Source organism: Stegostoma tigrinum, chromosome 8 (assembly GCF_030684315.1).
Source record: "Stegostoma tigrinum isolate sSteTig4 chromosome 8, sSteTig4.hap1, whole genome shotgun sequence".
Lineage (NCBI taxonomy): Eukaryota > Metazoa > Chordata > Chondrichthyes > Orectolobiformes > Stegostomatidae > Stegostoma > Stegostoma tigrinum.
The window spans coordinates 71,241,786-71,266,363 of record NC_081361.1 but is presented as its reverse complement, the minus strand read 5'-3'; the positions used below and the strand labels follow the sequence as shown (position 1 = coordinate 71,266,363).

Genomic DNA, 24,578 nt, shown 5'->3' with positions numbered 1-24,578 from the left:
AGTGCACTGTACCATAGTATTGTCCTTAACGTGGCTGCTACTAAATTGGTAACTCACACATATATCTTGCATTATTAAGGTGGAAGAAAGGCAGCCTCAAGTGTTGATTATAGCAGAGTTTAATGTTCCATGACATTCCACATAAAGCATTTTTTTTGTTTGATGTAGGAACACATTGAGATGGAGCAACACAACAGCCAGTCCATCAGAAGAAACTCCTTATTCCACATTGACAGCTGGCCTGTCAGAAGCAAATCTAGAACAGAAAATGAAAAAACACAGTCTTTCACCTAAAGGTGGATCCAGTTCCAATGGAACTGGGAACTGTTGTATAAAGTTGGGACACTCGAGGATCCTTGCTGCATCCCCACACAGGACATCTTTAAGATCAGTGGACTTACCATTACCTAGTTACCATGATGAGGGAGCTTCAGCAAACTGTCCTGCACCAGAAAGTATACATACTCCTGGTCCTCAGTCTAACATGAAAAGTCAGAATAAAGTTCAACCACATCTAACGGCTGATGTGTCAGGATCATCTAGTAAACAGATTGAATCTCCTCATGATAGAACTTGCATTGAAGGGTCACTGTCTTTACAAGATGATGTTCAGAAGTCATTGGCATATTCAGAATCTACTAATGACTTCTCCCTTTGGCAGCAGTCAGTCTCTTCCTCCATCCGGACAGATACTCATTACGCAACAGAAAGTAAGCGGACTTTATCATCAAATTTGAAAAACTCTGTTGAGGTTTTATCTTCAATTCCTAAACAGGATGATCATGTTCTTATTCCATCACCACCTTTGGATGAAAAGCCCATTGGCGCTCAACCCAGGAACACACACAGAGTGAGAAGAGCCCGATTAGACAGCTTGGCAGGCAATGCGTGAGCAGTGAATCTGGCTTGAATGTTCCAGTGAGCTAGCTTTAGTTTCAAAGTCTGGGGTCATTTGCGTTAACCTGAATCAATTATCATTAAAGAATAAATGCCAAAGTGCCCCACATCCACAGCTTTGATTAGTTTACTTGTTTACTTCCACCATCCTACCTCATTTTTACTTCATGATGTGTGCTAAATAAGATGATAATAAAACTGGATACCAAAGATATTTGCTTTCTTTGTATTAACTAAGTCATTTATCAGAATTCAGATATGTGCTACCACCCAAAATGCCCTTAATACACTTTTGCTGAGTGTAGACTGACATATTGAAGTTATTTAAAATAAAATTGGGAGAGAGATAAAATTGGCTACCAATTCACTAGTGCCCACTTTACGTATCACCCAAATCAATATGATTCCTTTGGGTTGTAGCTGCTTATACAATGTGGCTTCTGAGCGCTAGATGGCAGTGTAAAGCACACTATGTCTTTAAGCACCCAATACAGTCAAGCACTTAGAAAAAGGAGGTAGAAGAATAAGGAAATTCTAACAGAAAATATTGTTCCATTTTGGTAAAATTTAGCTCCTGTGAGTCTCTGTGTGGGTCATTTCCTGTTGAAGTCCTCTTTGCTTCTTATCTTGCCTAGCACTGCAAAAATGTAAAAGATAAGATGACTGAATGTTTCCATTTTGTGTCCACCACTACACACGTGAGTATAGGAATAATATGATAAGACCAGTTAATGCATGGCTGGGGAAATGGTACTGGAGGGAAGGCTTTAGATTCTTGCTGCATTGCAACTTGTTCTCGGGCGGAAGGGACGTGTACAAAGTAGAAGGGTGAATTTTCATACAGCTCAGATCAGTGTCTGTATGCGATCTAAATGGTTAGCAGTCCTTTTCCCTTTATTAGTTTAGCCTCACCCACACTCTTCTATTTTTATTCTTTATGGAAGAGTACCTCCTCGACACCAATTCATGGTTCCATTCAAACTATTTTTCAGGCCCAAATTCTGATCCCTGCACAAAATTCCATTCAACCAGTTTTGGGCTCTCTCCATCTACCCCAATGGTAATTTTATTTTGCAGCTTGTTTCTCATTCTGTCAACTTGCACCCATCTCCCCAGTTCAGTATTTCTCTTCTGATCTGTGACACCTTCACTCTTTTCAATAAGCATTTTCTGAACTATTGATCATGTTTCTCAGTTAGTCACTGCTCAGCCTTCATGCCCACAGTTGGTACTTTAGTCAGCTGAGTTTACCATTTGAATTTCTATTGTATCTATTGCATGACTAACTGCAAAAAAATCCTCTTCCTACAGGTTTCTGGGCCTTGATATTCATCCTGGAGCAGTCTCTAACTAATCCCATTCAATGTTTTCTTTAAGACGGCCTTCCAGTGTTTCCGTGTGCCCAGTTGTGCTACTCCACTGATAGGCTTCCATGAATTCATCCCAATCTTTTTCACAGTCACTAACCCGATTACTACCCCATGCTTATTCCACAATCCTCCTACTGCCCTCTTCTCCATTTTTGTCCTTGTTTTCTTCTATTTTTCGTCAGTCAGGTGAATAAATCCCTGGGACCTGATCAGGTGTACCCTAGATCTCTGTAGGAAGCTAGGGGAGTGATTGCTGGGCCCCTTGCTGAGATATTTGTACCAATGATAGCCAAAGATCAGGTACCGGAAGACTAGAAGTTGGCTAACGTGGTGCCACTTTTTAAGGAAGGTGGCAAGGAAAAGCCAGGGAACTATAGACTGATAAGCCTAACATCGGTTGTGGGCAAGTTATTGGAGGGAAACCTGAAGGACAAGATTTACATGTGTTTGCAAAGGTAAGGACTGATTAGGGATAGTCAACATGGATTTATGCGTGGGAAACCGTGCATCTCAAAATGTTTTGAATTTTTTGAAGATGTAGGAATGGTGCGATGGCTCAATGATTAGCCCTGCTGTCTCACAATGCCAGGGACCTGGGTTCGATTCCACCCTCAGAGCGACTGTGTGTGGAGTTTGCACATTCTCCCCATGTCTGCATGGGTTTCTGCTAGATCTTCAGTTTTCTCCCATAGTTCAAAGGTGTGCACATTAAGTGGATTGGCCTTGCTAAATTGCCCATAGTGTCGAAGGGTGTGAAAGTTAGGTGGATTAGCCATTGGAAATGGAGGGTTACAGGGAAAGGGTGGTGGGAAGTATTTGGTGGGATGCCTTTTGGAGGGGTAGTGTAGACTCATTGGACTGAATGGCCTAGTTCCACATTGTAGGGATTCTGTGAAGTAACAAAGAGGATTGATGAAGGTAGAACGGTGCACATGATCTATATGTACATCAGTAAGGTGTTTGATAAGGTTCTTAATGGTAGACTCGTTAGCAAGGTTAGATCACACAAAATAGAGAGAGAGCTAGCCGTTTGGATACACAACTGGCTCGAAGGTAGAAGATATGGGATGGGAGGGTTGTTTTTCAGACTGGAGGCCTGTAACCAGTGGTGTGCCACAAGGATCGGTGCTGGCAACACTGCTTTTTATCATTATATAAAAAATTTGGATGTGATCATAGGAGGTATGGTTAGTAAGTTTGCGGATGACACCAAAATTAGAGGTGTAGTGGACAGCAAAGAAGGTTACTTCAGTACAGTGGGATCTTGATGAGATGGGGCAATGGGCTGAGGAGTGGTAGATGGAGTTTCAGATAAATGTGAGGTGCTATATTTTGAAAAGGCAAATCAGGGCAGGACTTGTGTACATAATGGTAAGGTCCTGGGGTGTGTTGCTGAACAAACAGATCTTGGAGTGTGGTTCATAGTTCCTTGAAAGTGGAGTTACAGGTAGGTAAGATAGTGAAGAAGGTATTTGGTATGCTTGCTGTTATTGGCTAGTGCATTGAGTATAGGAGTCGGGGTGTTGTGTTGTGGCTGTACACGACATTGGTTAGGTCACTATAGGAATACTGTATGCAGTTCTGGTCTCCCAGCTATAGGAAAGATGTTGTGAAACTTGAAATGGCTCAGAATAGATTTACAAACATGTTGCCAGGGTTGGACCATTTGAGCTATTGGGAGAGGCTGAATATGCTGGAGCTACTTTCCCTGGAGTGTCAGAGGCTGAGGGTGACTTTATAGAGAGTTATAAAATCATGAGGGGCCTGGATAGAGTGAATAGACTGGGTCTATTCTGTGTGGTAGGGAGAGTCCAAAATTAGAGGGTATAGGTTTAAAGTGAGAAGTCATCATGAGAGTGCCAGATCTAAAGCTTCAGCAACATGTCTTTCTTCACCAAGGGCGGCATGGTGGCTCAGTGGTTAGCACTGCAGCCTCAGAGCGCCAGGGACCCAGGTTTGATTCCCACTTCGGGCGACTGTCTGTGTGGAGTTTGCACATTCTCCCCGTGTCTGCGTGGGTTTCCTCCCACAGACCAAAGATGTGCAGGCTAGGTGGATTGGCCATGCTAAATTGCCCGTAGTGTTCAGGGGTGTGTGGGTTATAGGGGGATGGGTCTGGGTGGGATGCTTCAAGGGGCGGTGTGGACTTGTGGATACAGGCCCTTCGGCCCAACACTGTAGGGAATCTAATACCTAATATCTAATGTTTGTCCACCAGTTAAGGTTCTAGGTAGGTATGGGTTGGTGCTGGCAGATCAGGTCACTTAAGGGGTGCATTATGGTCATGCTGTTACCTCTCTTCATGGAATTTAGGGGGGAAGCCGGTGAAAGCAAGCAGTTCTAATCACATGCGCATGGCTTGGGTGGTGACCTGGTGAAGTGTGAATTCCGTAGAGTTAATGGAATGAGCACCTAGAATGCAGAAGCTGGTGATAGGACTCTCAGCAAAACATTATTGTTGAGACTGAAAGCCACTCTGAGTGGAATACCTCCTGCTGCGACAATTGCAAAATGCACTTTGCAATTAGAGGAGAACCGCTCTGAAGGCACTCTCAATAGGCAGGATAAGGGAACCGACACATGAGTGAGGGAGCTATGAATTCTGAACTCCATCTACAGACAGTAACTGGGTTTTTGAAGTGGAACAACATTGTCCTCCAACACATGATATTTTGGCCACACAGGCATGCTGTGTCTTCTTGAATATGTTAGATGCCAGGGCAGCAGTTGGAGAAAGGTCTTCTCTGTCCTTGTGAATGGAGTAGTGGGGAGGAGTCGTCTTCCTCAAGGATCAACTGTGCTGCAGTCTTGACCGTCTGCGGCTCCTGGTCACCATCACCGGTGGGGAGCCACAAACACACATCCACACATGTGCGCACACACCCCCACACGCACACACATCCACACTCACACTCTCACACAAACACACATCCACACACAAACACACATCCACACCCACACACACAAACACATCCACACCCACCCACCTACACACACACCCATATACACCCACGTCCCACACACATACGTACACCCACACCCCCCCCCCACACACACACACCAACCCAGCCAACCAACAGGCATTGATTGGAGGTGGGGGTGTGACATAGGTGTTGGTGTGAGCTGACACCATGTACACATAGTGCTTTCCCTGTATCTTGGGAGCAAAGTGGTGTGGTGTTCTGAGGGAGTGAAGAGGCAGTGCAGAGGCCACGCAGGATTAGTAGCTTAGGAGGATGGGGTTAAGCAGAGTGAGTGAGTGAAGGTATTACATGTAATAGATGGGGTGTCTGAGCATAAGCACTGGTAGGAGGTGGCTGCAGTGGCACAGAAATGTGAGAGGGTGCAGAAAGCACATAGCCAGCCAGAGCAAAGAGGATCATTGATTTACATTCTACACTGCTGCCTATCTTCCTCTACCTAGAGATGGCAGTGGGTGGCAATCTGTGACCACACTTTCTTGGTATGGTGGCGTGGCTTTTCCCTTGCTGATCTTCCAGAAAGAGGACTCCTCTCTACCACTCTGTTCACAAGGATTGAGAAGTCCTTTCTCCAGCATCTCTCTGGATACCTATCACAGTCAAGAAGCCCACCTCACAGGTGGCAACGTTTCTGCAGGCGTCCTGGAGGCTTTGAAAGATTGTGTGGCTGTCAAGGGTGCTGGTCTAGTGCAGGACTCTCACTGAGCGGTGAGTTCCTCCATGAACTAGGCATGATAAGATCAGCCAAAGATAGAGCGTGTTTCTTGCTCTAAGGGGTCAGCACGGTGGCTTGGTGTTTAGCACTGCTGCCTCACAGCGCCAGGGACCTGCGTTTGATTCCACTCTCAGACAACAGTCTGTGTGGAGTTTGCACATTCTTCCTGCGTCTGTGTGGGTTTCGTCCAGGTGCTCCGGTTTCCTCCTGCAGTACAAAAATGTGCAGGCTAGGTGGATTGGCCATGCTAAATTTGAGATACAGTGAGGAGACAGGCTTAGGTTTAAGGGTGAGAATCACTCAAAAAAGGTAAGATCCAACCTCTTGTGAACGAGCTGATTTTTTTTGTACCTCCCTGCTAAAAATGAATAAAAATGTCTACAGCAATTAAATGCATATGTCAAACTCTTTATTTATTTGAGACTGTACTGCCTCGAGGCTTTTACGTTAGCTGATATGATTGTTCATTATTTACCTCAACAGTAGGAAAGTATGCATTATAACTGAACATGTCAAAAAACAATAATGCCACAAGGTGGCAACATGGTACTAAACATAATTAAAGATAACAAGGTGTTGAGCTAGATGAACACAGCGGGCCAAGCAGCATCGTAGGATCAGGAAGGCTGATGTTTCGGGCCTAGATGCTTACATAGCGTCAGTAAATTAATGGAGCAAAAACTAAAATTGCTGTCAAAACTCAGATTGCAGCATCTAAAGTAAGAAAGCAGAGTTAACAATTCCAGTTTGGTGACTCTTCGTCAGAACTAACGATGTTGCTTGAATCAATGTTTCATTTCATACAAAAAAAATTGATACAGAGACAGCTTGAAGCGCATGAGGTTAAAGAGACAGTAAAGTAAAAAATGATGGTTCACTCTCAGTTGACATATTTAGTCCGGTTTTTGGCATCATACTTCTGGAAGGCATGAGCAAGGTGCAGGGGCAAAAAAAACTCAGGAGAATGCTTCAAGGAATGAAGAGCCTCAACTACATGCACAGACTGGAGAAGATTGATAAAAGTGTTCAAAGTCATGAAGGCCCTGGTCTGTTAGGAGATGGTTCGAGAGCCAGATTTAAGGTGACTGATAAAACTTTCTTTATGTACTCAGTGGTTAGGGTCTGAAGGATGTTCGTTGGCCCTGGAGTAGTATTCCTGGTTTGAGTCCAACGCAGGACCTGCTGGCCATGGAAGGTGCATTTGTAATGAAGCAAAACAGGTTGATTATCAGGTTGTGAACCTTTCCCATTGCCTAAGTAACAGCAGAGAGACCCTGCTTGCCACTTTATCCCGTAGAACACTATTGCAATCCCCTGCTATATTCTGTGGACTAATCCAATTAAAGTCTATGTCACTGAATCAGAATTGCAGAAATTTTAGGGCACAAGAGGAAGCCGTGCGGCCAATTTTGCCTGCCCTGGCTCTCTCTCTGAGTATCACCCTGAAACAAATTGGAGAAAAGACACTTACAATCTAGTTTGCACTGCCTGACAGTGCATGGTGAAGGAGGATTCAATATAGGTTTAAAAAGGAATTTGGCTAATTAACTGAAAAGAAAAAAACATTGTGTTGCTATGAGGAAAAGGCAAGGAAATGGGAATGACGCAGTTGCTCTTGCAAAAGGCTGGTACCAAACAACAGGCTGAATGGTTGCTGTCAATGCTGTCGGTTAAAGTGTGTTTGCTTTAATGCAAGGAGTATCAGGAATAAAAGTGATGAACTTAGAGCATGGATCAGTACCTGGTGCTATGATGTTGTGGCCATAACAGAGACATGGGTTTCTCATGGGCAGGAATGGTTGCTGGATGTTCCAGGGTTTAGAACATTTAAAAAGAATAGGGAGGGGGGAAAAAGAGGAGGGGGTGTAGCACTACTAATCAGAGAGGGTATCACAGCTACAGAAGCTTCCATTGTCGAGGAAGGTCTGCCTACTGAGTCAGTATGGGTGGAAATTAGGAACAGCAAGGGAGTAGTCACCTCGTTAGGGGTTTACTACAGGCCCCCCAATAGCAGCAGGGAGATTGAAGAAAGCATAGGTCGACAGATTTTGGAAAAGTGTGGACGCAGTAGGGTTGTTGTAATGGGTGACTTTAACTTTCCTAATATTGATTGGAACCTCCTTCGAGCAGAAGATTTGAATGGAGTTGTTTTTGTAAGGTGTGTTCAGGAGGGTTTCCTAACGCAGTACGTTGACAGGCCGACGAGGGGAGAGGCCATTCTAGACTTGGTGCTCGGAAACGAGCCGGGGCAGGTATCAGATCTTGTGGTGGGACAGCATTTTGGTGACAGTGACCATAACTGCCTCACATTCTACATAGCTATGGAGAAGGAGAAGATTAGGCAAAATGGGAGGATATTTATTTGGGGAAGAGGAAACTATGACGCGATTAGACATGAGTTAGGAAGCATGGACTGGGAGCAATTGTTCCATTGTAAGGGAACTATAGACATGTGGAGAATGTTTAAGGAACAGTTGTTGGGAGTGATGAGCAAATATGTCCCTCTGAGACAGGCAAGAAGGGGTAAGATAAAGGAACCTTGGATGACGAGACCGGTGGAGCTTCTTGTGAAAAGGAAGAAGGTAGCTTACATAAGGTGGAGGAAGCTAGGGTCAAGTTCAGCTAGAGAGGATTACATGCAGGCAAGGAAGGAGCTCAAAAATGGTCTGAGGAGAGCCAGGAGGGGGCACGAGAAAGGCTTGGCAGAACGAATCAGGGAAAACACAAAGGCATTTTACACTTATGTGAGAAATAAGAGAATGGTCAAAGAAAGAGTAGGGCCGATCAGGGATAGCATAGGGAACTTGTGTGTGGAGCCTGAGGAGGTAGGGGAAGCCCTAAATGAGTTTTTTGCTTCTGTCTTTACGAAAGAAACGAACTTTGTAGTGAATGAAACCTTTGAAGAGCAGGTGTGCATGCTGGAATGGATAGAGATAGAGGAAGCTGATGTGCTGAAAATTTTGTCAAACATTAAGATTGACAAGTCGCCAGGCCCGGACCAGATTTGTCCTCGGCTGCTTTGGGAAGCGAGAAATGCAATTGCTTCGCCACTTGCGAAGATCTTTGCATCCTCGCTCTCCACTGGAGTCGTACCTGAGGACTGGAGAGAGGCAAATGTAATTCCTCTCTTCAAGAAAGGAAATAGGGAAATCCCCGGCAATTATAGACCAGTAAGTCTCACGTCTGTCGTCTGCAAGGTGTTAGAAAGGATTCTGAGGGATAAGATTTATGACCATCTGGAAGAGCATGGCTTGATCAAATACAGTCAACACGGCTTTGTGAGGGGTAGGTCATGCCTTACAAACCTTATCGAGTTTTTTGAGGATGTGACTAGAAAAGTTGATGAGGGTCGAGCTGTGGATGTGGTGTATATGGACTTCAGTAAGGCAGTTGATAAGGTTCCCCATGGTAGGCTCATTCAGAAGGTCAGGAGGAATGGGATACAGGGGAACTTAGCTGCTTGGATACAGAATTGGCTGGCCAACAGAAGACAGCGAGTGGTAGTAGAAGGAAAATATTCTGCCTGGAAGTCAGTGGTGAGTGGGGTTCCACAGGGCTCTGTCCTTGGGCTTCTACTGTTTGTAATTTTTATTAATTACTTGGATGAGGGGATTAAAGGATGGGTCAGCAAGTTTGCAGACGACACAAAGGTCGGAGGTGTCGTTGACAGTGTAGAGGGCTGTTGTAGGCTGCAGCGGGACATTGACAGGATGCAGAGATGGGCTGAGAGGTGGCAGATGGAGTTCAACCTGGATAAATGCGAGGTGATGCATTTTGGAAGGTCGAATTTGAAAGCTGAGTACAGGATTAAGGATAGGATTCTTGGCAGCGTGGAGGAACAGAGGGATCTTGGTGTGCAGATACATAGATCCCTTAAAATGGCCACCCAAGTGGACAGGGTTGTTAAGAAAGCATATGGTGTTTTGGCTTTCATTAACAGGGAGATTGAGTTTAAGAGTCGTGAGATCTTGTTGCAGCTCTATAAAACTTTGGTTAGACCGCACTTGGAATACTGCGTCCAGTTCTGGGCGCCCTATTATAGGAAAGATGTGGATGCTTTGGAGAGGGTTCAGAGGAGGTTTACCAGGATGCTGCCTGGACTGGAGGGCTTATCTTATGAAGAGAGGTTGACTGAGCTCGGTCTCTTTTCATTGGAGAAAAGGAGGAGGAGAGGGGACCTAATTGAGGTATACAAGATAATGAGAGGCATAGATAGAGTTGATAGCCAGAGACTATTTCCCAGGGCAGAAATGGCTAGCACGAGGGGTCATAGTTTTAAGCTGGTTGGTGGAAAGTATAGAGGGGATGTCAGAGGCAGGTTCTTTACGCAGAGAGTTGTGAGAGCATGGAATGCGTTGCCAGCAGCAGTTGTGGAAGCAAGGTCATTGGGGTCATTTAAGAGACTGCTGGGCATGTATATGGTCACAGAAATTTGAGGGTGCATACATGAGGATCAATGGTCGGCACAACATTGTGGGCTGAAGGGCCTGTTCTGTGCTGTACTGTTCTATGTTCTATGTTCTAACTTTCAGAAGAGAACAGTTTCTCTTGGCAAGCGATTTAAGTCAGTTCAGGGGAAGCAGTTTCCCCAACAAACATGATTTCTGGTATGTAGAGCTTTTAGGCCAGGACAGTACGGATAGAAATTCTCAAGTTGCGAGAACTAAAAATGTGTAGGCCATCATAATAGCAAGGGGTTCTGATCAACAGACTCAAAAATGAATCATTAAGAAATCCGTCACTCCAAGAGAAACAGACTGACAGGCCTCCATTAAGTAAATACCTACAAAGGAGAGCTTTTTTTTCTGGAAATAAGTCTCTGTTGAAATGGGCAACCCGTCATGGGCAAGTAATGCTGGCCTAACCAATACCGCTTATATCTCATGAATGAATTTAAAAGAAAACTGTCAGTTTATGAGGTAAACTGGCCCTCATTTGACTAAGTAGCAAGGGTGTGAGCAAAGATAATATGCTCATGATGACTTTCTTGGAATCGTTTGGCCAGCAGTGCTTGGGAAGTAGTGATAGACTAATTATGAGAGAGTTCATAGCAGAAATCCAGAGTAGATAAAATACTATCTGTGAAAAAAATTACTTTTAGATCAATGACTCTTCTGATGGAAAATGGCCAAAGTCATGCTTTTATCATTCTGTTTGTCTGAGTTTCGATGGCAAAGTAAACTTGCTGAGCGTTACTACTGAAATGATCAGTCAGTGTTAGCCAGAGTTTTGAAAGCGTGGCAGGATTAATTCCTTTTCTAAATTTTCAAATTGTTGAAAACATGCAGAGTTAACTTTGAAGACATGTCAGTAAATTAATTTGTAATATTCAAATTAAAAATGATCATTATAATGAAATATTGTAGTGCAGATTGTGGCCGATTTGCCACTATCCATTGGTCCAAATTTTCACAAATTTTCGTAAAAGCCTTGCTCACCCATCACCACACTTTCAGCCGTGACTGGTTGTCTAACCTGGCTTCTGTCAAATGAGGTATTACACCTGTGGCACTTAAACACACAAATCAGATCCAAACAGCTGTTGCAATTGGTACAGTTCAACAGCAAGTTCATATTCAGTAATTCTCTTTTAAGTTATATGGAAATGTAAGAAAAATCTCAGAAATAAATATCCAGTAAAAATATGCTGTACTAAAAAGATATGAACGTAAGGAAAACAGATGTGCAATTATATAGATCGGGCTCCATGATTTATATCTTTGCATTTTTAATTTGGTACATAGAATGGGGATTTATTCCTTAAATGATATATTCTATGAAAATAATTCTGTAACCATAAAATTACTCTGATAATTCTTCATGAATTAAGCCATATTTAAGAATTCCTGTTGACTGCTGAAAACTGATTAGTCTCGATCTGTCAATTCTGCTTGGATGTATTCTTCAGGGTTTTGTCACATGATAACCAATTGCTGAAATTTGCAAATGTTACCCTGCCTTCCCTAATTAAGGTTAGGTCCCCTGTAGTTCATTGCTTTTCTCATTTTGTTTACTATCTTCTTAAAGCTGGACTCACAGAGTGCAGTGATGGGGTTTCAGCATCAGAAGAACAGGGAATGTGCTATTAACGTCATTGAGCCAATAGCAGGAGGTGGCTACCAGATTTCTATATTCTTCTCTGAAATTTACCTAACCTGCTTCAACAGTTCATGCATTTCTACATCCTGTGAAGTAAACTGTGGTATATGATCATTTTTCTGGAAACTTGAATTTTACAGCTTAAATGCATTTTTGGTTTTACTTCAGAGAAGGTGGTTCTTTTAAGTGTTAGGAAATCATTCGTGAACAGGAAACTCAAAACAGCCTTTCCAAGAAAGCATGTGACGTAAGTGACTGGCAATCTACATGTGAGGTGGTTGCTTGGTATTTATTAATTGGAACGTTTACATTGAACAGGGACAGATGGCTACGGGCCTCAATCAAATTGAGTTCAGAAAAAAAATCTCAATCAGCAGCTTTTAGTTTGGGCAAGTCTTCAGGCAGCAGAGTTGGAAAGGAATCTTAGTAACCTTTGTCAAAGTCAGAGAAGTATCAGTAAGTTAGTCTGCTTAACTCTCTTCAAAGTTAACTCTGTACCTTTTCAACAATTTGACACACAATCATATCGAGTGAATGTGCAAAATGTCACTGATAGGAACTTGTGTACTTGTCAATCAAGTAAGTTGAAGGTTAGAGTGATAATTTGTTGGGAATGAGAGTCTGCAAAAGGCTGTTGCTGGTAAAAAGGTTAAACCTTTTTGCTACTTATGATTCAATCTTTCAAAATTGTCATCAATATATTTAGCTCTTTTTATGTAATCAACTTACACTTTTGTTGAAAGCACATCAGCAGCATTGTTTGAATATGTTTAAGTCTGGTAACCACAGTGACCAAACTGTGAAATGTGTCACCCTGGAATCTGACCAGTCCATTATTAATATCAATCCAAGACATGCCTTTTCATTCTGATCTGCCTCTCCATGACTCATACGGAACTATTATTCGGCCTGACGGACAACCATCTCCTCCTTGTCACCTGATTTTTTTTTTCTTATGAATGTTTCTCAACTCTATCTTGGTTCTTCAACTCTTGTTAAGTTTTTTCTTGTTAACCAGAATACATACATAAAAGGCTAAGTCTGAAACATTGATATGTTCCATTCCTTACAAATGTGGCCTAGTTTACTGAGTGTTTTCACCATTACCTGCACGATAGATCTCTATTTTAAGATTGTACTAGATTTGCAGTTTCCTCCATGTATGTCTGGTTTAAGCGAGGGCAGGAATTAAGAGTCTGCATCAAAAATGGATGCATCCTGCCTGTAACCTTATCACAATATAAAAACAATTTTCTCCATCACATCATCATCACATTTTAAAAACTAATTCTTGCACTTCAAACAAAATTAGAGTGAATGTGAATACAGTGTGACCAGTACGTAAGTATCTGGGTGATCATTTAACCACCTTTAAAATTTTGGAGAAATTGCAGAGAGTAAACTTTGCAAAAATGTTGCCGCACAGTATGTTGCTGAGTATGAAACTAGAGAATATAGATATAAGGTAGTCAGTATTCCATTACAGAATTTAGGGAAAACATCTTCACCCAAAGTTTGATAAGATTATGGAATGTACTACCAGATTGACTGTTTGATGTATGTAACATTGAAGAGAATCCAGAATTTTAAGGGAGAAAGAAATATAAGGGTGTGTTTGTACGATAAGGTGAAGTGGGGTCAGTGATCTCAGTTGGGTGGATTGCAATGAAGAGTGATGCTGACATGGTGGGTTCAGTTCCTGCACCTGGCTGAGGTTACTATGAAGGATTCTCCTTCTCAACCTTTCCTGATGCCTGAGGCAGAGTGACCCTCAGGTTAAACCACTATTTGTCAACTTTCTACAATGAGAAAGCATCCCTATGGTCTGTTAAGGCTATGGTGACTTTACCTTTTAGACCAGAAGACCAAAAGACATAGGAGTGTAAGTAATCAGAGATAATGGGAACTGCAGATGCTGGAGAATTCCAAGATAATAAAATGTGAGGCTGGATGAACACAGCAGGCCAAGCAGCATCTCAGGAGCACAAAAGCTGACGTTTCGGGCCTAGACCCTTCAGCAGAGAGGGGGATGGGGAGAGGGAACTGGAATAAATAGGGAGAGAGGGGGAGGCGGACTGAAGATGGAGAGTAAAGAAGATAGGTGGAGAGAGTATAGGTGGGGAGGTAGGGAGGGGATAGGTCAGTCCAGGGAAGACGGACAGGTCAAGGAGGTGGGATGAGGTTAGTAGGTAGCTGGGGGTGCGGCTTGGGGTGGGAGGAAGGGATGGGTGAGAGGAAGAACTGGTTAGGGAGGCAGAGAAAGTTTGGACTGGTTTTGGGATGCAGTGGGTGGGGGGAAAGAGCTGGGCTGGTTGTGTGGTGCAGTGGGGGGAGGGGTCAAACTGGGCTGGTTTAGGGATGCAGTAGGGGAAGGGGAGATTTTGAAACTGGTGAAGTCCACATTGATACCATATGGCTGCAGGGTTCCCAGGCGGAATATGAGTTGCTGTTCCTGCAACCTTCGGGTGGCATCATTGTGGCACTGCAGGAGGCCCATGATGGACATGTCATCTAGAGAATGGGAGGGGGAGTGGAAATGGTTTGCGACTGGGAGGTGCAGTTGTTTGTTGCGAACTGAGCGGAGGTGTTCTGCAAAGCGGTCCCCAAGCCTCCGCTTGGTTTCCCCAATGTAGAGGAAGCCACACCGGGTACAGTGGATGCAGTATACCACATTGGCAGATGTGCAGGTGAACCTCTGCTTAATGTGGAATGTCATCTTGGGGCCTGGGATAGGGGTGAGGGAGGAGATGTGGGGACAAGTGTAGCATTTCCTGCGGTTGCAGGGGAAGGTGCCGGGTGTGGTGGGGTTGGAGGGCAGTGTGGAGCGAACAACGGAGTCACGGAGAGAGTGGTCTCTCCGGAAAGCAGACAGGGGAGGGGATGGAAAAGTGTCTTGGGTGGTGGGGTCGGATTGTAAATGGCGGAAGTGTCGGAGGATGATCCGTTGTATCCGGAGGTTGGTAGGGTGGTGTGTGAGAACGAGGGGGATCCTCTTAGGGCGGTTGTGGTGGGGGCGGGGTGTGAGGGATGTGTTGCGGGAAATATGGGAGACGCGGTCAAGGGCGTTCTCGATCACTGTGGGGGGAAAGTTGCGGTCCTTAAAGAACTTGGACATCTGGGATGTGCGGGAGTGGAATGTCTTATCGTGGGAGCAGATGCGGCGGAGGCGGAGGAATTGGGAATAGGGGATGGAATTTTTGCAGGAGGGTGGGTGGGAGGAGGTGTATTCTAGGTAGCTTTGGGAGTCGGTGGGCTTGAAATGGACATCAGTTACAAGCTGGTTGCCTGAGATGGAGACTGAGAGGTCCAGGAAGGTGAGGGATGTGCTGGAGATGGCCCAGGTGAACTGAAGGTTGGGGTGGAAGGTGTTGGTGAAGTGGATGAACTGTTCGAGCTCCTCTGGGGAGCAAGAGGCGGCGCCGATACAGTCATCAATGTAACGGAGGAAGAGGTGGGGTTTGGGGCCTGTGTAGGTGCGGAAGAGGGACTGTTCCACGTAACCTACAAAGAGGCAGGCATAGCTGGGGCCCATGCGGGTGCCCATGGCCACCCCCTTAGTCTGTAGGAAGTGGGAGGAGTCAAAAGAGAAGTTGTTGAGTGTGAGGACGAGTTCAGCTAGGCGGATGAGAGTGTCGGTGGAGGGGGACTGGTCGGGCCTGCGGGACAGGAAGAAGCGGAGGGCCTTGAGGCCATCTCCATGCGGAATGCAGGTGTACAGGGACTGGACGTCCATGGTGAATATGAGGTTTTGGGGGCCAGTGAATTGTAAGTCCTGGAGGAGGTGGAGGGCGTGGGTGGTGTCACGGATGTAGGTGGGGAGTTCCTGGACCAAAGGGGAGAAAATGGAGTCCAGATAGGTGGAGATGAGTTCGGTGGGGCAGGAGCAGGCTGAGACGATGGGTCGATCAGGGCAGGCAGGTTTGTGGATTTTGGGAAGGAGATAGAAACGGGCCGTGTGGGGTTGGGCAACAATGAGGTTGGAGGCTGTGGGTGGGAGGTCCCCTGAGGTGATGAGATCGTGAATGGTGTTGGAAATGATGGTTTGGTGCTCGGGTGTGGGGTCATGATCGAGGAGGCGGTAGGAGGTGGTGTCGCAGAGTTGGCGTCTGGCCTCGGTGATGTAGAGGTCAGTGCGCCATACTACCACTGCGCCACCCTTGTCTGCGGGTTTGATGGTGAGGTTGGGGTTGGACCGGAGGGCTGCCCGTTCTGCGGGGGAGAGGTTGGAGTGGGTGAGAGGGGTGGAGAGGTTGAGGCGGTTAATGTCTCGACGGCAGTTGGAGATGAAGAGGTCGAGGGAGGGTAGGAGGCCTGGGGGTGGTGTCCAGGAGGAGGACTTGTGTTGGAAGCGGGTGAAGGGGTCAGTGGAAGGAGGGTTAGGTTCCCGGTTGAAGAAGTAGGCATGGAGGCGAAGATGGCGGAAAAACTGCTCTATGTCCAACTGTGACTGGTATTCGTTGATGTGTGGCTGTAGGGGGACAAAGGTGAGCCCCTTGCTAAGTACTGACCGTTCGTCCTCAGTCAGTGGGAGGTCTGGGGGGATGGTGAAGATGCGGCAGGGCTCAGTGTGGCTGTCTCCTCTGGGTTTGCTGGCTGTGGAGGTTGTGGGCGGAGCGATGATGTCGTCGGCCGTGGGGTCATCAAGTCCACTCCGCCATTTAAATCATGGCTGATGGGCATTTCAACTCCACTTCTTGCACTCTCCCCGTAGCCCTTGATTCCTTGTGAGATCAAGAATTTATCTATCTCTGTCCTGAAGGCATCTAACGTCCCGGCCTCCACTGCACTCTGTGGCAATGAATTCCACAAGCCCACCACTCTCTGGCTTTTGTTTTAGGCAGTGAGTTCACAGGAGGTTCTTGTGGATCATAAACACTTGCAAAGACCAAGGGTCTCGACTGGAAATGTCAAACGTTCCTGCTCCTCTGATGCTGCTTGGCCTGCTCTGTTCATCCAGCTTCACAGTGTGTTATCTCAGATTCTCCAGCATCGGCAGTTCCTACTATCATTTGCAGAGACAATTTACCTTGAGTCTGGTTACATCATGCATGCTGGGGTGGGTCAACTGGCCACATAACAAACCTTTCTCCTTGACTGTCAGCAGGCACTCTTTGATGAATGGCTGATTCCAGGGACAAAAACAAAGTTGTTGGAAAAGCTCAGCAGGTCTGGCAGCATCTGTGGAGGCGAAAACAGAGTTAACGTTTCGGGTCCGATGACCCTTCCTCAGAACTGATTCCAGGACATGCTTGAATAAAGCGAGAGCAGTGAGGCCCTTTGGGGCGGCACAGTGGCACATAGCAACAGGGACCCGGGTTCAGTTCCAGCCTCGGGTGACTGTCTGTGTGGAGTTTGCACGTTCTCCCCGTGTCTGCATGGGTTTCTTCCGGGTGCTCTGCTTTCCTCCCACAGTCCAAAGATGGGCAGGCTAGGTGGATCAGATATGATTAGATTTCCTACAGTGTGGAAACAGGCCCCTCGGCCCAACAAGTCCACACTGCCCCTTGAAGTATCCCACCCAGACCGATCCCCCTATAACCCACACACCCCTGAACACTACGGGCAACTTAGCATGGCCAATCCACCTAACCTGCACATCTTTGGATTGTGGGAGGAAACTGGAGCACCCGGAGGAAACCCACACAGACACGGGGAGAATGTGCAAACTCCACACAGACAGTCGCCTGAGGCAGGAATCGTACCCAGGACCCTGGCGCTGTGAGGCTGCAGTGCGAACCACTGAGCCACCGTGCCGCTAAATTGCCCGTAGTGTTCAGGGGTGTGTGGGTTATAGGGGGATGGGTCTGGCTGAGATGCTTCAACGGACAGTGTGGACTTATTGGGCCGGAGAGCCTGTTTCCACACTGTAGGGAATCTACTATATTTCATGTCAAACCTCCTTGTAAATTACAGTAGTCAGAGAAGCTAGGAGAAAATTCTTGGCATTTATGTCCAATATGTGCTCAGGTTGCTGAGAAATGACAAACAAGCTTCTTCCAGACGGTAGTGCGCTCTTGCATTGAGTCCGCTTCTTTACTGTTAGCTGTTCTCTGTTTGTGCACTTGCAAACAGTAGTTTTGATCTTTGAGTTATTTTTGTTCTTGCTAGCTCCTAACATTGGTTAAAAAAATCAAGTATATATATTTGTTGACATGATGTGATGAGGCAGTTTAAGTAAGTGGACAGGACAGTCTAACAGCTTAGGGAACTGAAACTCAAATTACATGTTAAGAATAAATGTAATCCAGAGTTAAATCTATTCATAAAGCCAACACAGTGTACACCCAACATTTGACATCCTTTCTTCTCCTGTAAAATGGAGTTCAGACTTAAGACGGATCCAATGTGAGCAATATTTACAATCTGGATTGGCCTTAATAGGTCCATTTAATTTACCAGTCATTAATATTGTGGGATGGATAGGTCATTAGTCTACTATAAGACTTGGCTGACAATGGAAGTCAGGAAATATATCAAAGAAAAAGAGACAGCCTATAAAGTGGCCAAGAGCGCTGGGAAATCAGAAGATTGGGAAAGCTACAAAAACAAACAGAGGATAACAAAGAGAGCAATAAGGAAGGAGAAGATCAAATATGAAGGTAGGCTAGCTAGTAATATTAGAAATGATAGTAAAAGCTTCTTTCAATACATAAGAAACAAACGAGAGGCAAAAGTAGATATTGGGCCCCTCCAAATAGATGCTGGAGGGCTAGTGATGGGAGATAAGGAAATAGCTGAAGAACTTAATAAGTACTTTGCGTCAGTCTTCACAGTGGAAGACATGAGTAGTATGCCAACAATTAGGGAAAGAGAATGTGCTAGAAAAGCTAAAGGGTCTAAAAATTGATAAATCTCCTGGCCCCCATGGGCTACATCCTCGAGTTCTGAGGGAGGTGGCTGAGGAAATAGCGGAGGCTGTGGTCATGATTTTTCAGAAGTCACTGGAGTCAGGGTAAGTCCCAGATAATTGGAAAATTGCTGTTGTAACTCCCTTGTTTAAGAAAGGATCAAGGCAAATGATGGAAAATTATAGGCCAATTAGCCTAACCTCAGTAGTTGGTAAAATTCTAGAATCCATTGTCAAGGTTGATATTTCTAAATTCCTGGACATGCAGGGTCATATTAAAACAAGTCAGCATGTTTTTAGTAAGGGGAGGTTGTGCCTGACAAACCTGTTAGAATTCTTTGAAGAGGTAACAAGTATGTTAGACCAGGGAAACACAGTAGATGTTATCTATCTAGACTTCCAAAAGGCATTTGATAAAGTGCCTCATGGGAGGCTGCTGAGTAAGGTGAGAGCCCATGGTGTTCGAGGTGAGCTACTGACTTGGATTGAGGATTGGCTGTCTGACAGAAGGCAGAGAGTTGGGATAAAAGACTCTTTTTCGGAATGGCAACCGGTGTCGAGTGGTGTCCCGCGGGCTTCAATGTTGGGTCCACAGCTGTTCACCTTATATATTAATGATCTGGATGAAGGGACTGGGGGCATTATGGCGAAGTTTGCTGATGATACGAAGATAGGTGGACAGGCAGGTAGTACTGAGGAGGTGGGGAAGCTGCAGAAAGATTTGGACAGTTTAGGAGAGTGGTCCAGGAAATGGCTGATGAAATTCAATGTGAGTAAATGTGAGGTTTTGCACTTTGGAAAAAAGAATACAGGCATGGGCTATTTTCTAAATGGTGAGAAAATTTGCAAATCAGAAGTACAAAGGGATCTGGGAGTGTTGGTCCAGTTTTATCTAAAGGTTAACTTGCAGGTAGAGTCCGTAATTGAGAAAGCGAATGTAATGTTGTCGTTTATCTCAAGAGGGTTGGAATATAACAGCAGCCATGTGCTTCTGAGGCTTTATAAAGCTCTAGTTAGGCCCCATTTAGAATACTGTGTCCAATTTTGGGCCCCACACCTCAGGAAGGACATACTAACCCTGGAGCGTGTCCAGCGGAGATTCACACGGATGATCCCTGGAATGGTAGGTTTAACATATGATGAACGGCTAAGGATCCTGGGATTGTACTCATTAGAGTTTAGAAGGTTGAGGGGAGATCTAATAGAAACTTACAAGATAACGCATGGTTTAGAAGGGGTGGACGCTAGGAAGTTGTTTCCGTTAGGCAGGGAAAATAGGACCCGTGGGCACAGCCTTAAAATTAGAGCGGGTAAATTTAAAACTGAAATGAGACAACATTTTTTCAGCCAGAGAGTGGTGGGCTTGTGGAATTCATTGCCACAGAGTGCAGTGGAGGCCAGGACGTTGGATGCCTTCAAGGCAGAGATCGACAAATTCTTGATCTCACAAGGAATCAAGGGCTATGGGGAGAGTGCGCGGAAGTGGTGTTGAAATGCCCATCAGCCATGATTTAAATGGCGGAGTGGACTTGATGGGCTGAATGGCCTTACTTCCACTCCTATGTCTTATGATCTAATGGCACAATCTCCAATTTCACAGCTCGTTATCAGCCTTGACCTGATGCATTCCCTACCCACAAGGACTTGGTTACCAAGGCAGTTAATGTACAGTACAACTCCAGGCGAAGAGTTGTGAAAACTAAGAAACATTATAATGTCTTATGCTGAAGATCCAGCAAGTCTATTTCACACTCCTTCCACAGGCCACCAACTAAAACCCACAATGGGTAAAGATTTGCCTTGACCAAACTTTACAAGAACATTGCCTTAACTAGGAATTTTTTCTGCCATGTGGAGGTGAGATTTCCCATGTGTACTGTGTAATGGAACCATATACTTTGCTGAAGGAAGACATGTTGCTGAAGCTTTAGTTCTTGCACTTGGAGTAAATAATCAAGAATGCCAAATTTCAAATGTTCACAGCAATTTACACTAGCAGAGAAAAGGATTAGCAAGTTGACCCTTGTCTGCAGCATTGCCGTACAGAAAGCAGCAGAGAATGAAATAAAGGTTCCAAGCACCTCACTAATTCAAGAAAAGGTGCAAGGCTTGAATATATTCCTCCTGTTTGTAGAGATTGGGTCAAATAGTATGAATGCATTCAATTCTAAACAGCACAAATCAGCTGTTTCATGATCTCAACCAATTATCTTAAATTATTTGTTAATCTTCTTATTATCACAAGTGCATCCTAATTGTGGGATCTCATCTAACAAAAGAAATTTTGTTTTAGAGATTGCAAAGGCAACATGTCTCTGTTTTGAGAAAAATAATCAAGAAATCATTAACCTACTTTTGAATGATGGATTCATAGTTTCACTGGTCATAGAGTCAGGAACAACTGCAGTGAAATTTACAGTATATTCCTTCTCCTCTCTCCTAATAAAGTGCTTCCTAGTAAGTAACCCCTCAGAAAAACAGTTTTACTGAAATGATGTGACCATTTTAAAAAATAAATCTCACATCCTGCTCATTCATATTACTTCTCTAAGGGCTTCCAATTTCAGGCCAAATGATAGGCAGGTTCGCTAAATACCATCAGCACTCAGGAACCATAAGTCAATTTGCAATTTTGTTATTTTAAGTTATACACTTAAATTTATAGGAACCCTTTTCTTTCAAGATCAAGATTACATGCTTGCAGGGAACATACAAACTGATAGTAAAAAGTATGTGAAGAGAAAAAGATTAGCAAAGACAAATGTAGTCAGGGAAGTTATAATTGGGACCAAAGAGATGGCAGACCAATTAAATGAATATTTTGGTTCTGTCCTCACAAAGGAAGACACAAGTAAAACCTCAGAATGTTGGGAAACACAAGATCTAGACAGAAGGAGGGACTGAAGAAATTCAATACTGATAGGGAAATAGTCTTAGGGAAATTGAAAGCTGATAAATTCCTAGGGTTCGACAATCTACAGCGGATGCCTCAAACGTCACCTTTCATGATTCTATAGACTCTGAAATAGATTGCATGGTTGAGAAGGTAGCTAATGTAACTCCATCATTTAAAATGAGGTTGCGAAAACACAATAATAGACCAATTAGCCTGACATCATTAGTTGAAAAATGCTAGTCTCCATTGTATAAGATCTAATAACAGAGCTCTTGAAGAACAGTGACAGGATCAGACAGAGTTAGCACTGATCTACAGACAAATCTACTAGAATTTTTCGAGGATGTAACTAGAAAAGTTGCTAAGGGGGATTCAGTGGATATGGTTTACTTGGGCTTTCATAAGACTTTCACTAAGATCCCACGTAACAGATTAGCATGTAAAGTTAAAGTGCTTGGGATTGGGACAGTGTACTGATCTGGTCAGAGAACTGGTTGGCAGATGGGCAACAAAGAATAAGAATAAATGGGTCTTTTCTCCTCAGGCAGGCAGTGACTAGTAGGTAGTCAGATGCAACAGTGCTGGGTGAGGATGAACTGTGAGGAGGATGCAGAGATGCTTCAGTGTGATTTGGACAAGTTAAGTGAGTGGGCAAACGAATGGAAAATAAAGTAATAATGTAGTCAAATGTGAGGATATTCACTGGTGGCAGGAACAGGAAGGCAAATTATTAACTCAAAGGCAATAGATTGGGAAAGGGGGAGGTACAACAAGACCTGGGTGTCCTTGTACACCAGTTGCAAAAAGTAAGCATGTAGGTGCAGCAGGCCTTGATAAAAGCAAAAGGTACATTGGCCTTCATAGCGAGAGGATTCGAGCACAAGAACAGAGATGTCTTGCTGCAAATGTACTGAGCTTTGGTGAGGCCTCACCTGGAGTAATTTGTGCCATTCTAGTTTTGTTATCTGAGGAATATTGTTCTGGCTATGGAGGGATTACAACAGAGGTTCAGCACTGATTCCTGAGATGGCAGGACTTAGATATAAAGAGACACTGGATCAGTTAGGACTATATTCATTGGAGTTTAGAAGAATGTTGGCAGGAGAGTGTGTGTGTGTGTTAATGAACTTCATAGAAACCTATGAAATTCTAGCTTAACTAGAAGGATAATAGCAGGAAGGATCCAGAACCAAGGGTCACAGTAAAAGGATATAGACCGAGCCATTTAGGACTGAATTGAGGAAAAATTTTCTTTACCCAGAAAGGAATGAGCTTATAGAATGATCTATTACAGAAAATGGTTAAGTCAAAACATTGAATGTTTTCAATAAGGAATTGGATACAGTTCTTACAGGTAAAGAAATTAAAGGATATGGAGAGAAAGTGGGCACAAGGTACTAAATTGGATAATCAGCCACAATCCTCCTGAATGGCACAGGAGGCTCGAAGGGCTGAATGGCCTACTCCTGCTCTGATTTTCTATGTTTCTCTAATAAATGTCGTACTGCTTAGGAATTAAAGCACTGGCTACTTGATTAGTATGTTGGAAAAAACATGAGCAACATCAAGTAATTCATAGTTCTGACAGATTGTAAAATCGATAATCTGGAATCAGCATGTTCCCCTTTATGGCTTTACTGGTTTGAAACGTCAAAGAATAAAGTTTAATGCAGATTTTTTTTGATGTAATGAAGACTATGCTGAAATGCTGTGCTGCAATAAATCCTCTTTCTGATACACTAGTCCCCCAGCTTCAATGGTAGTGAATGAGGGGTCATACCATGAAAGCAAGGTGGCAAAATTAAACAGTCACTTTGTTTTGGTCATTCTTTTTCTGCCAGTTTGGGTGAAGAGGAGCAAATCAGAAATTACACATTTTTGATACTGTTAGTCTCAAAACACAATCATGTCAAGCACGGTATAAATTAATCTGCCTTCAGTTCACTAAAACACAATTTGGGGGTAATGATAACAGTTTCACTTCTATTCCATTGATCCATAATATCATTAAGTTTGCCAAATAGATGCTAATTAAAGACACATATTTCTCCCTGCAATCTCCAACACCTGAAACACTCATTTTGTGTATGAGTCTGACAGAAAGTTGTACATATACTGTGACTGAAGTGTCCCTCCACAGCAATTTCATATGTGTCAGAGAAGGCTGTAGCAATTAGGAATGGTTAGTAAGTTGGATTTGTTGCTTCATCTTGTGAAGTAATATGTTCCTAATTTCATGTCTTATGCTTGGTGGAGGTACTGCTCAGTCTGCCTACGCTCAACTGCACAAAAGGGAAACTTAAAGGGTGACTTTATGTGGACCATTTGCTTGCACTCTTCAGAACATTCTCACTGTCAAGTGACACTCCTGGGGACTAGTAAACTAGATACTTTACCAATTGACAAGGAAAACATGGACGAAATGGAAATCTATTAATTCCAGGGGGAGTGGCTGGATTTCATTAGTAAATGTTCAAGCTGCTGGAAAAATTTTAATTTCAATTTTTTTAGGTCAGCCAAATAAATAATAATCCAAACTCAGCATCAATTATTTCAGAGACCAGTCTAAAGTAAATACATGAAGATCAGAGGGAAATACCTCTTTTAACAAATCACAATGCAAATTAGAGTGAAACCTAGTTATCACTGACTCAAATGAGGGTGAAGATGAGAAGTAGCCATGATGTTCCCAACAAGACCATTCATCTTATTAGAAAATGTCTTATCTTCAATGCTGCAGCAACAATTGCATCCAGGAGATAAAGGCAATGAG

At 44.0% G+C, this 24,578-nt stretch overlaps 1 protein-coding gene across 8 annotated transcripts in view; it reads left to right on the top strand.

Moving 5' to 3' along the window:
* The window catches only part of ccdc24 (coiled-coil domain containing 24), a 255,476-nt gene that overhangs the window by 107,578 nt on the left and 123,320 nt on the right, over window positions 1–24,578 (top strand). For 5 of the 8 annotated variants that reach the window (XM_048539036.2, XM_048539033.2, XM_048539034.2 and 2 more), the window contains one exon: window positions 169–1,094. The exons of 2 other annotated variants lie outside the window; for them this stretch is intronic. In XM_048539036.2, the coding sequence (XP_048394993.1) occupies window positions 169–892 (724 nt within the window). In that variant the 3' untranslated portion in view covers window positions 893–1,094. Of the gene's footprint in view, window positions 1–168; window positions 1,095–24,578 lie in introns of those variants that run through there. One more of the 8 variants, XM_059647974.1, reaches the window with a different exon arrangement.